The sequence below is a fragment of the Carassius gibelio genome, chromosome B3 (genome assembly GCF_023724105.1).
Source record: "Carassius gibelio isolate Cgi1373 ecotype wild population from Czech Republic chromosome B3, carGib1.2-hapl.c, whole genome shotgun sequence".
NCBI classification, from domain to species: domain Eukaryota; kingdom Metazoa; phylum Chordata; class Actinopteri; order Cypriniformes; family Cyprinidae; genus Carassius; species Carassius gibelio.
Window position 1 is genome coordinate 51,343,348 of NC_068398.1, and position 13,857 is coordinate 51,357,204.

Genomic DNA, 13,857 nt, shown 5'->3' on the forward strand with positions numbered 1-13,857 from the left:
ATTGGATACGGTTTCGTTTCACGTGATAATCTCCAGAGCGTGCACGCATTTTTCCTCGGGCTTCCCCCCCACACATCAGGATTCTGATCGTAAATATTAAACGTGTTAAATATTTACGATTCGCGATCGGGGCGTCTCCGATGTTCTTCCGATCAGATTCGGACACTCGTAACACACCTCACGGCAAGAGAAAATCAGATAACATAATCTGTAGAACAGTCAAGATAATCGGGACATAGCTATGATTGTCGGAAGGGGAGAAATCGGCCCAAAATCAGACCGATTATCTTCTGGCGTGTACCCAGCGTAAATTTATGACATGGCTAGAACGTAGCATTCAGCAGGTCCAACCCCAATCATACACACCTGAACAAGCTAATCAAGGCATTTCAGATTACTAGAAAGCTACAGGCAGGTGAGTTTGATCAGGGTTGGAATTAACCTGTTTTCCTTCAATCTTTAAAATCCCATTTTACAGAAGTTGGTATTGCAGCAACAAGTAATCGTTTTAGTTTTGTGTTCTTTGCTGTCTGCTTGTCCTGACGCACCGATTCACTGCATTTTCCAGCAGAGATCACAGGCTGGGAGGATGACAGCTCGAATGTATTTCTCGTTGATTGCTGTTTTTTTCTGTCTGCTTGGATACTTCAGCATAGCTCGCGCTATTCAAAGACGAACCACAGGTGAAAAGGTTTGTTAATTTCAATACAGAACCTGAAGAAATGCAGAAATGAGTGACTTTCAGTCTTTGAAAATAGTTAACATCGCTTATGAATGCGTAGTAGGTTTTAAACCGCTTTTGATATGAAGCAGACAAATGCATAAACTTTGTATTTCGGTTTGAGACCCATTGCAAAACCACAGATTTACAAATGGTGAAACCGCACTCCCCTTATAATCCTCTTGAATTCTCTAGTGGATGGTTTCTGTCCGGAGAGGCTGATGGTCGAACCATCCCATCGAGGCTGTTCATCTGATGAAGACTGCCCTGGAGGGCACAAATGCTGTCGATTTGAATTTGGGCCTGTTTGCGTGCTGCCTGTTTTCAGTGAGTTTCAGTTAATAATCGATGCTAAGGTTAAACTCACACACACACACATACTAGTAACACTCTGGATTCAATGTAAGTCCTAAGCAGAGAGTTTGCATTTAGTTGTTCTCTAAAGTCGGATTGAAATCATCCCTTGGGATGGCTTTAAGGACCGGATGGATTTACAAAATAAAAAGGAATAATGCTTCAAACAGTGGTTCTCAATTCCAGTCCCGGGGACCCCTTGCTCGTCCCTTGCTAAAGCCATCACTTTGCATGTCCCCCTTATTTAACACCCCAGATTGTGATCATCAGCTTGTCAGGAGAGAGATCCAGGAACTGGACCAACAAGCTGATGATTTCAATCCGGTGTGTTAAGTAAGGGTGTTCCATGACTGGAATTGAGAACCACTGACTTGGAATGGAATTCTTTCTTTAGATAAAACTTGCCATTCACCAACCCTGATCAAAGCCGCCTACCTCAGATTTTTCTAATGATCCCAAAGACATTGACTGGCACTGATTAACATGCTCGGGTGTGTTTGACTAGGGTTGGAGCTAAACTCTGCAGGAATGTGGATCTCGAAGTCCAGATTTAAGGATCTCTGGTCTATATGCACAAACTAAAGCTGACTATCTGTGTTCATGCAGTGAAGCCAGGTCAATGTCCCATACCGGAGATGATCCCACTCTGTGCTGATAGCTGTTTCAATGATGGCCAGTGTCCTGCCACACAGAAATGTTGCCCAACCACCGGTGGCTTTGCATGCAGTGAACCGCGTGGCCAGGGAAGAGGTCAGGCAACTTGCCATGGAAACGGTTCTGGCCAGGGAAGCGGCTATGGCCAGGGCGCGGGTCAGGGAAGCGGCTATGGCCAGGGCGCGGGTCAGGGAAGCGGCTATGGCCAGGGCGCGGGACAGGGAAGCGGCTATGGCCAGGGCGCGGGACAGGGCGCAGGACAGGGAAGCGGCTATGGCCAGGGTGCGGGACAGGGCGCAGGACAGGGAAGCGGCTATGGCCAGGGCGCAGGTCAGGGAAGCGGCTTTGGCCAGGGTGCAGGACAGGGTGCTGGCCAGGGAAGCGGCTATGGCCTGGGAAGCGGCTATGGCCAGGGTGCAGGAGCTGGACAGGGAAGTGGCGCAGGAGTTGGACAGGGAAGCGGCTATGGCCAGGGTGCTGGAGCAGGACAGGGAAGCGGCTATGGCCAGGGCGCTGGAGCAGGACAGGGAAGCGGCTATGGCCAGGGCGCTGGAGCAGGACAGGGAAGCGGCTATGGCCAGGGCGCTGGAGCAGGACAGGGAAGCGGCTATGGCCAGGGCGCTGGAGCTGGACAGGGAAGCGGCTATGGCCAGGGCGCAGGAGCTGGACAGGGAAGCGGCTATGGCCAGGGCGCAGGAGCTGGACAGGGAAGCGGCTATGGCCAGGGCGCAGGAGCTGGACAGGGAAGCGGCTATGGCCAGGGCGCAGGAGCTGGACAGGCAAGCGGCGCTGGAGCAGGACAGGGAAGCGGCGCTGGAGCAGGACAGGGAAGCGGCTATGGCCAGGGCGCTGGAGCAGGACAGGGAAGCGGCTATGGCCAGGGCGCAGGAGCAGGACAGGGAAGCGGCGCAGGAGCAGGACAGGGAAGCGGCGCAGGAGCAGGACAGGGAAGCGGCGCAGGAGCAGGACAGGGAAGCGGCGCTGGCCAGGGCGCTGGAGCAGGACAGGGAAGCGGCGCTGGCCAGGGCGCTGGAGCAGGACAGGGAAGCGGCTATGGCCAGGGCGCTGGAGCAGGACAGGGAAGCGGTGCAGGAGCAGGACAGGGAAGCGGCTATGGCCAGGGCGCTGGAGCAGGACAGGGAAGCGGCGCTGGAGCAGGACAGGGAAGCGGCGCTGGAGCAGGACAGGGAAGCGGCGCTGGAGCAGGACAGGGAAGCGGCGCTGGAGCAGGAGCAGGACAGGGAAGCGGCGCTGGCCAGGGCGCTGGAGCAGGAGCCGGACAGGGAAGTGGCGCTGGAGCAGGAGCCGGACAGGGAAGTGGCGCTGGAGCAGGAGCAGGACAGGGAAGTGGCGCTGGAGCAGGAGCAGGACAGGGAAGTGGCGCTGGAGCAGGAGCAGGACAGGGAAGTGGCGCTGGAGCAGGAGCAGGACAGGGAAGTGGCGCTGGAGCAGGAGCAGGACAGGGAAGTGGCGCTGGAGCAGGAGCAGGACAGGGAAGCGGCGCTGGAGCAGGAGCAGGACAGGGAAGCGGCGCTGGCCAGGGCGCTGGAGCAGGACAGGGAAGCGGCGCTGGCCAGGGCGCTGGAGCCGGACAGGGAAGCGGCGCTGGCCAGGGCTCTGGAGGCGGACAGGGAAGCGGCGCTGGGGCAGGAGCCGGACAGGGAAGCGGCGCTGGGGCAGGAGCCGGACAGGGAAGCGGCGCTGGCCAGGGTGCTGGAACAGGAGCAGGACAGGGAAGTGGCGCTGGAGCAGGAGCCGGACAGGGAAGTGGCGCTGGAGCAGGACATGGAAGCGGCTATGGCCAGGGCGCAGGAGCTGGACACGGAAGCGGCGCTGGAGCAGGACACGGAAGCGGCACTGGAGCAGGACAGGGAAGCGGTGCTGGCCAGGGAGCTGGAGCAGGACAGGGAAGCGGCGCTGGAGCAGGACAGGGAAGCGGCTATGGCCAGGGCGCTGGAGCAGGACAGGGAAGCGGCGCTGGAGCAGGACAGGGAAGCGGCGCTGGAGCAGGACAGGGAAGCGGCGCTGGAGCAGGACAGGGAAGCGGCGCTGGAGCAGGACAGGGAAGCGGCGCTGGAGCAGGACAGGGAAGCGGCGCTGGAGCAGGACAGGGAAGCGGCTATGGCCAGGGAGCTGGAGCAGGACAGGGCAGCGGCGCTGGAGCAGGACAGGGCAGCGGCGCTGGAGCAGGACAGGGAAGCGGCGCTGGAGCAGGACAGGGAAGCGGCTATGGCCAGGGCGCTGGAGCAGGACAGGGAAGCGGCGCTGGAGCAGGACAGGGAAGCGGCTATGGCCAGGGCGCTGGAGCAGGACAGGGAAGCGGCGCTGGAGCAGGACAGGGAAGCGGCTATGGCCAGGGCGCTGGAGCAGGACAGGGAAGCGGCGCTGGAGCAGGACAGGGAAGCGGCTATGGCCAGGGCGCTGGAGCAGGACAGGGAAGTGGCGCTGGAGCAGGACAGGGAAGCGGCTATGGCCAGGGCGCTGGAGCAGGACAGGGAAGCGGCGCTGGAGCAGGACAGGGAAGCGGCTATGGCCAGGGCGCTGGAGCAGGACAGGGAAGCGGCGCTGGAGCAGGACAGGGAAGCGGTTATGGCCAGGGCGCTGGAGCAGGACAGGGAAGCGGTTATGGCCAGGGCGCTGGAGCAGGACAGGGAAGCGGCGCTGGAGCAGGACAGGGAAGCGGCTATGGCCAGGGCGCTGGAGCAGGACAGGGAAGCGGCGCTGGAGCAGGACAGGGAAGCGGCGCTGGAGCAGGACAGGGAAGCGGCGCTGGAGCAGGACAGGGAAGCGGCGCTGGAGCAGGACAGGGAAGCGGCGCTGGAGCAGGACAGGGAAGCGGCGCTGGAGCTGGACAGGGATGCGGCGCTGGAGCAGGACAGGGAAGCGGCTATGGCCAGGGCGCTGGAGCAGGACAGGGAAGCGGCGCTGGAGCAGGACAGGGAAGCGGCTATGGCCAGGGCGCTGGAGCAGGACAGGGAAGCGGCGCTGGCCAGGGCGCTGGAGCAGGACAGGGAAGTGGCGCTGGAGCAGGACAGGGAAGCGGCTATGGCCAGGGCGCTGGAGCAGGACAGGGAAGCGGCGCTGGAGCAGGACAGGGAAGCGGCTATGGCCAGGGCGCTGGAGCAGGACAGGGAAGCGGCTATGGCCAGGGCGCTGGAGCAGGACAGGGAAGCGGCGCTGGAGCAGGACAAGGAAGCGGCTATGGCCAGGGCGCTGGAGCAGGAGCAGGACAGGGAAGTGGTCAAGGGAAGTGTCGGGGATGTGGCAAAGGTCAATGTCGCCTTTAGGGACATGTTCATGGGAATTTTGCATAATACTTTCTGGGGGTCTTTTCCAATTCTTTTGTTCAGATGTCATGTTTTCCCTGTTTGCTCAAACTGTTTAGAAAGATTTTCTGACTCTCTCTACCACTACTATCACCTCAAATAAATAAAAAATTGCTTGATTTGAAGAGTTTGTGTTTGGTATCATTTTGCTCTCACATAACCGCTCTCTGGCATCAGTGCTGTAAGTTCCTCTCCCCGAGTACTGGACAATTAGCAAATTATGATCTATCTTTTTTGCCAATTTAAAAGAACTGTTTTGTGTATTTAAATTTATTCTTGGGTAGCTGAATAGTCTGCAGCCATTATTCCAGTTGGAAGTCATTGTATTATGCCGATTTGGTGCTCTAGAAACCTTTCATGAATGCTGAAATTGGTTCCATAAGTTCTTGTGATTCTTGAGGCAATACATTAAAGATGGCATGTTTCTAAGAGACGTCGATTCTTAAACAGTCGTCCTAATAAATATAGGAATAGCATAACCGATGTTACAGGTCAAAAGCTTATTGTGGACTTATAATTGGAATAAAGCTTGGCGTGTTTGTGAAAAATACGGTTTAAATAAAGTAAGAGGCTTTATTTAAAATGTTTCATGGTAGGGGTGTCGCGATATACCGATATTAGCATGTCCGCAATATTTTATATGAACAGTTCTGTTATGATTACACCACGTTAATACTCCAGCGCCACTACCTGGTTGAGCTCCCAGGTGGCAGTATTGTGTCTTAACGCTGGCACCTGTCACACAAGAAGACACAGCCACTCTGAGGAGAGCAGTGTTTCTCAGAGTAAGTTGCCATTCTTTTCCTAGTCCTAGACTGGGAAATGTTATATTAACCTGTTAACAGCGGTTGTCTGTGTTCCTACATTTAAGTAAAGGGTGATTTTATTTAATAAGTACCACGTTTTCTTTGCTCGTCTTGTTTTTGTATTTTCAATCAATATGGCCTGTGCGTAGCTACGAAAAACTGAGCAAACACATTGCTACGTTAAACTTGTAAAATGTTAAGTTGGTCGCAGTGCCATGCACTTAATGCCTCATCTGCGGTCATTCTTCAATCAGGTTCATTAGTTAACATATAAATGACAAATAATAATGAACAATATTTCCACAGCACTTAGTTCATGCTAATTTCAGCATTAGCTTATGAATTAATAAAATCTCAAGTTGTCTTTGTAAACATTAATGTTCTGTGAACTAACATGAACAATGAATGACTCTACACAATTTATTAATCTTTGTTTGTCAATAAAAATAACGTATTGTTCACTGTTCGTTCATGTTAATTAATACATTAATGTTAACAAACCATCTCATTGTAAGGAGTTACCATAAATATTTATTCCTCACTGTTGAACTTGACCATATTTTCTCTCTTGATATTTCATAGGAGCTACAAAGAAGATGGAGAAAGCCAGAGTATTGTGTCCTGCGTTTATCCTTCTGTTCGTTGGGTGAAAAAGGACAAACTGAAAGACAAAAAATAATTTGACTACCGCCCCCCCAAGGTTTCTATAGTATATCGATAAGGCCACAATAACCGTGATATGAAAAATCTACTATCGTGACAGCCCTATTTAATGGTATATGTGGCTAAAGTGTGTTAGAGATTTAATCTGGATCTTGATTATCCCTGCGATTTGTTTGGTCAATGGAACAGGAGTCTATATTATACATGTATTTTGTAATTGTGTTTATATGAATTTTTGTTTTTTGGGTGGATGTGCAAAATGTAATGGAAAAAGTATTGCTTCCCAGTAAAATAACTTTGATACGTATGCGTTCAGATGAATGTAATAACTTTTTATTATTTTGGGTAAGGTATCGGTTCAAGCCAAATTTCATCCATTTTCTTCAGGAGACTTGAGGACTACCGCACCAGTTTGGAGAACATCGTTAATAAAAACAAGACTTGTAATTTTTTTTTAATACAGTTGTTGATTTACTGAATAAATGGTTTGCACACTCTTGTACATTTACTGTTGTAAATTTTGTTCTGGATAATTTTAAGAAAAAAAAAAAAAAAGATTAAGAAGAACCGGCACGCACCGCTTCGGTCTGTCTGATGTGACAAAGACAGTGCACCACACAAACAGATTTTCAACCAGAGTCTCGACTGAACACAGGAAATCTCGCGAGACTTCAGAATAATCATGGCGGACGATATGCAGGAAGAAATTGCAATGATAGTGTTTGGAATGATTTTATACACGACACGTCGTATAAACATTTGTGCTGTTGCCACAAATCAACAAGATGATCCTCCATCTCTGCTGTCCGCAACAATTTCACTTTGTGCTGCGCCATGACGGCTTCAGTCTTCCATCATCTCGCTTTCTGATTGGATACGGTTTCGTTTCACGTGATAATCTCCAGAGCGTGCACGCATTTTTCCTCGGGCTTCCCCCCCACACATCAGGATTCTGATCGTAAATATTAAACGTGTTAAATATTTACGATTCGCGATCGGGGCGTCTCCGATGTTCTTCCGATCAGATTCGGACACTCTTAACACACCTCACGGCAAGAGAAAATCAGATAACATAATCTGTAGAACAGTCAAGATAATCGGGACATAGCTATGATTGTCGGAAGGGGAGAAATCGGCCCAAAATCAGACCGATTATCTTCTGGCGTGTACCCAGCGTAAATGTATGACATGGCTAGAACGTAGCATTCAGCAGGTCCAACCCCAATCATACACACCTGAACAAGCTAATCAAGGCATTTCAGATTACTAGAAAGCTACAGGCAGGTGAGTTTGATCAGGGTTGGAATTAACCTGTTTTCCTTCAATCTTTAAAATCCCATTTTACAGAAGTTGGTATTGCAGCAACAAGTAATCGTTTTAGTTTTGTGTTCTTTGCTGTCTGCTTGTCCTGACGCACCGATTCACTGCATTTTCCAGCAGAGATCACAGGCTGGGAGGATGACAGCTCGAATGTATTTCTCGTTGATTGCTGTTTTTTTCTGTCTGTTTGGATACTTCAGCATAGCTCGCGCTATTCAAAGACGAACCACAGGTGAAAAGATCTGTTAATTTCATTACAGAACCTGAAGAAATGCAGAAATGAGTGACTTTCAGTCTTTGAAAATAGTTAACATCGCTTATGAATGAGTAGTAGGTTTTAAACCGCTTTTGATATGAAGCAGACAAATGCATGAACTTTGAATTTCGGTTTGAGACCCATTGCAAAACCACAGATTTACAAATGGTGAAACCGCACTCCCCTTATAATCCTCTTGAATTCTCTAGTGGATGGTTTCTGTCCGGAGAGGCTGATGGTCGAACCATCCCATCGAGGCTGTTCCTCTGATGAAGACTGCCCTGGAGGGCACAAATGCTGTCGATTTGAATTTGGGCCTGTTTGCGTGCTGCCTGTTTTCAGTGAGTTTCAGTTAATAATCGATGCTAAGGCTAAACTCACACACACACACACACACATACTAGTAACACTCTGGATTCAATGTAAGTCCTAAGCAGAGAGTTTGCCTTTAGTTGTTCTCTAAAGTCGGATTGAAATCATCCCTTGGGATGGCTTTAAGGACCGGATGGATTTACAAAATAAAAAGGAATAATGCTTCAAACAGTGGTTCTCAATTCCAGTCCCGGGGACCCCTTGCTCGTCCCTTGCTAAAGCCATCCCTTTGCATGTCCCCCTTATTTAACACCCCAGATTGTGATCATCAGCTTGTCAGGAGAGAGATCCAGGAACTGGACCAACAAGCTGATGATTTCAATCCGGTGTGTTAAGTAAGGGTGTTCCATGACTGGAATTGAGAACCACTGACTTGGAATGGAATTCTTTCTTTAGATAAAACTTGCCATTCACCAACCCTGATCAAAGCCGCCTACCTCAGATTTTTCTAATGATCCCAAAGACATTGACTGGCACTGATTAACATGCTCGGGTGTGTTTGACTAGGGTTGGAGCTAAACTCTGCAGGAATGTGGATCTCGAAGTCCAGATTTAAGGATCTCTGGTCTATATGCACAAACTAAAGCTGACTATCTGTGTTCATGCAGTGAAGCCAGGTCAATGTCCCATACCGGAGATGATCCCACTCTGTGCTGATAGCTGTTTCAATGATGGCCAGTGTCCTGCCACACAGAAATGTTGCCCAACCACCGGTGGCTTTGCATGCAGTGAACCGCGTGGCCAGGGAAGAGGTCAGGCAACTTGCCATGGAAACGGTTCTGGCCAGGGAAGCGGCTATGGCCAGGGCGCGGGTCAGGGAAGCGGCTATGGCCAGGGCGCGGGTCAGGGAAGCGGCTATGGCCAGGGCGCGGGTCAGGGAAGCGGCTATGGCCAGGGCGCGGGACAGGGCGCGGGTCAGGGAAGCGGCTATGGCCAGGGCGCGGGACAGGGCGCAGGACAGGGAAGCGGCTATGGCCAGGGTGCGGGACAGGGCGCAGGACAGGGAAGCGGCTATGGCCAGGGCGCAGGTCAGGGAAGCGGCTTTGGCCAGGGTGCAGGACAGGGTGCTGGCCAGGGAAGCGGCTATGGCCTGGGAAGCGGCTATGGCCAGGGTGCAGGAGCTGGACAGGGAAGTGGCGCAGGAGTTGGACAGGGAAGCGGCTATGGCCAGGGTGCTGGAGCAGGACAGGGAAGCGGCTATGGCCAGGGCGCTGGAGCAGGACAGGGAAGCGGCTATGGCCAGGGCGCTGGAGCAGGACAGGAAAGCGGCTATGGCCAGGGCGCTGGAGCAGGACAGGGAAGCGGCTATGGCCAGGGCGCTGGAGCTGGACAGGGAAGCGGCTATGGCCAGGGCGCAGGAGCTGGACAGGGAAGCGGCTATGGCCAGGGCGCAGGAGCTGGACAGGGAAGCGGCTATGGCCAGGGCGCAGGAGCTGGACAGGGAAGCGGCTATGGCCAGGGCGCAGGAGCTGGACAGGGAAGCGGCGCTGGAGCAGGACAGGGAAGCGGCGCTGGAGCAGGACAGGGAAGCGGCTATGGCCAGGGCGCTGGAGCAGGACAGGGAAGCGGCTATGGCCAGGGCGCAGGAGCAGGACAGGGAAGCGGCGCAGGAGCAGGACAGGGAAGCGGCGCAGGAGCAGGACAGGGAAGCGGCGCAGGAGCAGGACAGGGAAGCGGCGCAGGAGCAGGACAGGGAAGCGGCGCAGGAGCAGGACAGGGAAGCGGCGCTGGAGCAGGAGCAGGACAGGGAAGCGGTGCAGGAGCAGGACAGGGAAGCGGCTATGGCCAGGGCGCTGGAGCAAGACAGGGAAGCGGCGCTGGAGCAGGACAGGGAAGCGGCGCTGGAGCAGGAGCAGGACAGGGAAGCGGCGCTGGAGCAGGAGCAGGACAGGGAAGCGGCGCTGGCCAGGGCGCTGGAGCAGGAGCCGGACAGGGAAGTGGCGCTGGAGCAGGAGCCGGACAGGGAAGTGGCGCTGGAGCAGGAGCCGGACAGGGAAGTGGCGCTGGAGCAGGAGCCGGACAGGGAAGTGGCGCTGGAGCAGGAGCAGGACAGGGAAGTGGCGCTGGAGCAGGAGCAGGACAGGGAAGTGGCGCTGGAGCAGGAGCCGGACAGGGAAGCGGCGCTGGGGCAGGAGCCGGACAGGGAAGCGGCGCTGGGGCAGGAGCCGGACAGGGAAGCGGCGCTGGGGCAGGAGCCGGACAGGGAAGCGGCGCTGGCCAGGGTGCTGGAACAGGAGCAGGACAGGGAAGTGGCGCTGGAGCAGGAGCCGGACAGGGAAGTGGCGCTGGAGCAGGACATGGAAGCGGCTATGGCCAGGGCGCAGGAGCTGGACACGGAAGCGGCGCTGGAGCAGGAGCAGGACACGGAAGCGGCACTGGAGCAGGACAGGGAAGCGGTGCTGGCCAGGGAGCTGGAGCAGGACAGGGAAGCGGCGCTGGAGCAGGACAGGGAAGCGGCTATGGCCAGGGCGCTGGAGCAGGACAGGGAAGCGGCGCTGGAGCAGGACAGGGAAGCGGCGCTGGAGCAGGACAGGGAAGCGGCGCTGGAGCAGGACAGGGAAGCGGCGCTGGAGCAGGACAGGGAAGCGGCGCTGGAGCAGGACAGGGAAGCGGCTATGGCCAGGGAGCTGGAGCAGGACAGGGCAGCGGCGCTGGAGCAGGACAGGGAAGCGGCTATGGCCAGGGCGCTGGAGCAGGACAGGGAAGCGGCGCTGGAGCAGGACAGGGAAGCGGCTATGGCCAGGGCGCTGGAGCAGGACAGGGAAGCGGCGCTGGAGCAGGACAGGGAAGCGGCTATGGCCAGGGCGCTGGAGCAGGACAGGGAAGCGGCGCTGGCCAGGGCGCTGGAGCAGGACAGGGAAGTGGCGCTGGAGCAGGACAGGGAAGCGGCTATGGCCAGGGCGCTGGAGCAGGACAGGGAAGCGGCGCTGGAGCAGGACAGGGAAGCGGCGCTGGAGCAGGACAGGGAAGCGGCGCTGGAGCAGGACAGGGAAGCGGCGCTGGAGCAGGACAGGGAAGCGGCGCTGGAGCAGGACAGGGAAGCGGCGCTGGAGCAGGACAGGGAAGCGGCGCTGGAGCAGGACAGGGAAGCGGCGCTGGAGCAGGACAGGGAAGCGGCGCTGGAGCAGGACAGGGAAGCGGCCCTGGAGCAGGAGCAGGACAGGGAAGCGGCGCTGGAGCAGGAGCAGGACAGGGAAGCGGCGCTGGAGCAGGACAGGGAAGCGGCGCTGGAGCAGGACAGGGAAGCGGCGCTGGAGCAGGAGCAGGACAGGGAAGCGGCGCTGGCCAGGGCGCTGGAGCAGGAGCCGGACAGGGAAGTGGCGCTGGAGCAGGAGCAGGACAGGGAAGTGGCGCTGGAGCAGGAGCAGGACAGGGAAGCGGCGCTGGCCAGGGCGCTGGAGCAGGAGCCGGACAGGGAAGTGGCGCTGGAGCAGGAGCCGGACAGGGAAGTGGCGCTGGAGCAGGAGCCGGACAGGGAAGTGGCGCTGGAGCAGGAGCAGGACAGGGAAGTGGCGCTGGAGCAGGAGCAGGACAGGGAAGTGGCGCTGGAGCAGGAGCAGGACAGGGAAGTGGCGCTGGAGCAGGAGCCGGACAGGGAAGCGGCGCTGGGGCAGGAGCCGGACAGGGAAGCGGCGCTGGCCAGGGCTCTGGAGGCGGACAGGGAAGCGGCGCTGGGGCAGGAGCCGGACAGGGAAGCGGCGCTGGGGCAGGAGCCGGACAGGGAAGCGGCGCTGGGGCAGGAGCCGGACAGGGAAGCGGCGCTGGCCAGGGTGCTGGAACAGGAGCAGGACAGGGAAGTGGCGCTGGAGCAGGAGCCGGACAGGGAAGTGGCGCTGGAGCAGGACATGGAAGCGGCTATGGCCAGGGCGCAGGAGCTGGACACGGAAGCGGCGCTGGAGCAGGAGCAGGACACGGAAGCGGCACTGGAGCAGGACAGGGAAGCGGTGGTGGCCAGGGAGCTGGAGCAGGACAGGGAAGCGGCGCTGGAGCAGGACAGGGAAGCGGCTATGGCCAGGGCGCTGGAGCAGGACAGGGAAGCGGCGCTGGAGCAGGACAGGGAAGCGGCGCTGGAGCAGGACAGGGAAGCGGCTATGGCCAGGGAGCTGGAGCAGGACAGGGCAGCGGCGCTGGAGCAGGACAGGGCAGCGGCGCTGGAGCAGGACAGGGCAGCGGCGCTGGAGCAGGACAGGGCAGCGGCGCTGGAGCAGGACAGGGAAGCGGCGCTGGAGCAGGACAGGGAAGCGGCTATGGCCAGGGCGCTGGAGCAGGACAGGGAAGCGGCGCTGGAGCAGGACAGGGAAGCGGCTATGGCCAGGGCGCTGGAGCAGGACAGGGAAGCGGCGCTGGAGCAGGACAGGGAAGCGGCTATGGCCAGGGCGCTGGAGCAGGACAGGGAAGCGGCGCTGGCCAGGGCGCTGGAGCAGGACAGGGAAGTGGCGCTGGAGCAGGACAGGGAAGCGGCTATGGCCAGGGCGCTGGAGCAGGACAGGGAAGCGGCGCTGGAGCAGGACAGGGAAGCGGCTATGGCCAGGGCGCTGGAGCAGGACAGGGAAGTGGCGCTGGAGCAGGACAGGGAAGCGGCTATGGCCAGGGCGCTGGAGCAGGACAGGGAAGCGGCGCTGGAGCAGGACAGGGAAGCGGCTATGGCCAGGGCGCTGGAGCAGGACAGGGAAGCGGCGCTGGAGCAGGACAGGGAAGCGGCGCTGGAGCAGGACAGGGAAGCGGCGCTGGAGCAGGACAGGGAAGCGGCGCTGGAGCAGGACAGGGAAGCGGCGCTGGAGCTGGACAGGGATGCGGCGCTGGAGCAGGACAGGGAAGCGGCTATGGCCAGGGCGCTGGAGCAGGACAGGGAAGCGGCGCTGGAGCAGGACAGGGAAGCGGCTATGGCCAGGGCGCTGGAGCAGGACAGGGAAGCGGCGCTGGCCAGGGCGCTGGAGCAGGACAGGGAAGTGGCGCTGGAGCAGGACAGGGAAGCGGCTATGGCCAGGGCGCTGGAGCAGGACAGGGAAGCGGCGCTGGAGCAGGACAGGGAAGCGGCTATGGCCAGGGCGCTGGAGCAGGACAGGGAAGCGGCTATGGCCAGGGCGCTGGAGCAGGACAGGGAAGCGGCGCTGGAGCAGGACAAGGAAGCGGCTATGGCCAGGGCGCTGGAGCAGGAGCAGGACAGGGAAGTGGTCAAGGGAAGTGTCGGGGATGTGGCAAAGGTCAATGTCGCCTTTAGGGACATGTTCATGGGAATTTTGCATAATACTTTCTGGGGGTCTTTTCCAATTCTTTTGTTCAGATGTCATGTTTTCCCTGTTTGCTCAAACTGTTTAGAAAGATTTTCTGACTCTCTCTACCACTACTATCACCTCAAATAAATAAAAAATTGCTTGATTTGAA

The 13,857-nt window shown here is 56.9% G+C and overlaps 1 protein-coding gene across 1 annotated transcript; it reads left to right on the plus strand.

The window, feature by feature from the left end:
* Window positions 1-140: 140 nt before the first annotated feature.
* LOC127953087 (fibroin heavy chain-like) lies at window positions 141-13,857 on the plus strand. Its single transcript, XM_052551981.1, has 3 exons — window positions 141-168; window positions 917-1,048; window positions 9,081-13,857. The coding sequence occupies exons 1-3, from the start codon at window positions 141-143 to the stop codon at window positions 13,691-13,693; spliced, it is 4,773 nt and encodes a 1,590-aa protein (XP_052407941.1). The 3' UTR covers window positions 13,694-13,857.

Coding starts and splice junctions, on each gene's coding strand:
- LOC127953087 (XM_052551981.1), top strand. CDS start 141: ATGTTCTTCCGATCAGATTCGGACACTC. Junction 169..916: donor CCGATCAGATTCGGACACTC/GTAACACACCTC, acceptor TGAATTCTCTAG/TGGATGGTTTCTGTCCGGAG. Junction 1,049..9,080: donor TTGCGTGCTGCCTGTTTTCA/GTGAGTTTCAGT, acceptor GTGTTCATGCAG/TGAAGCCAGGTCAATGTCCC.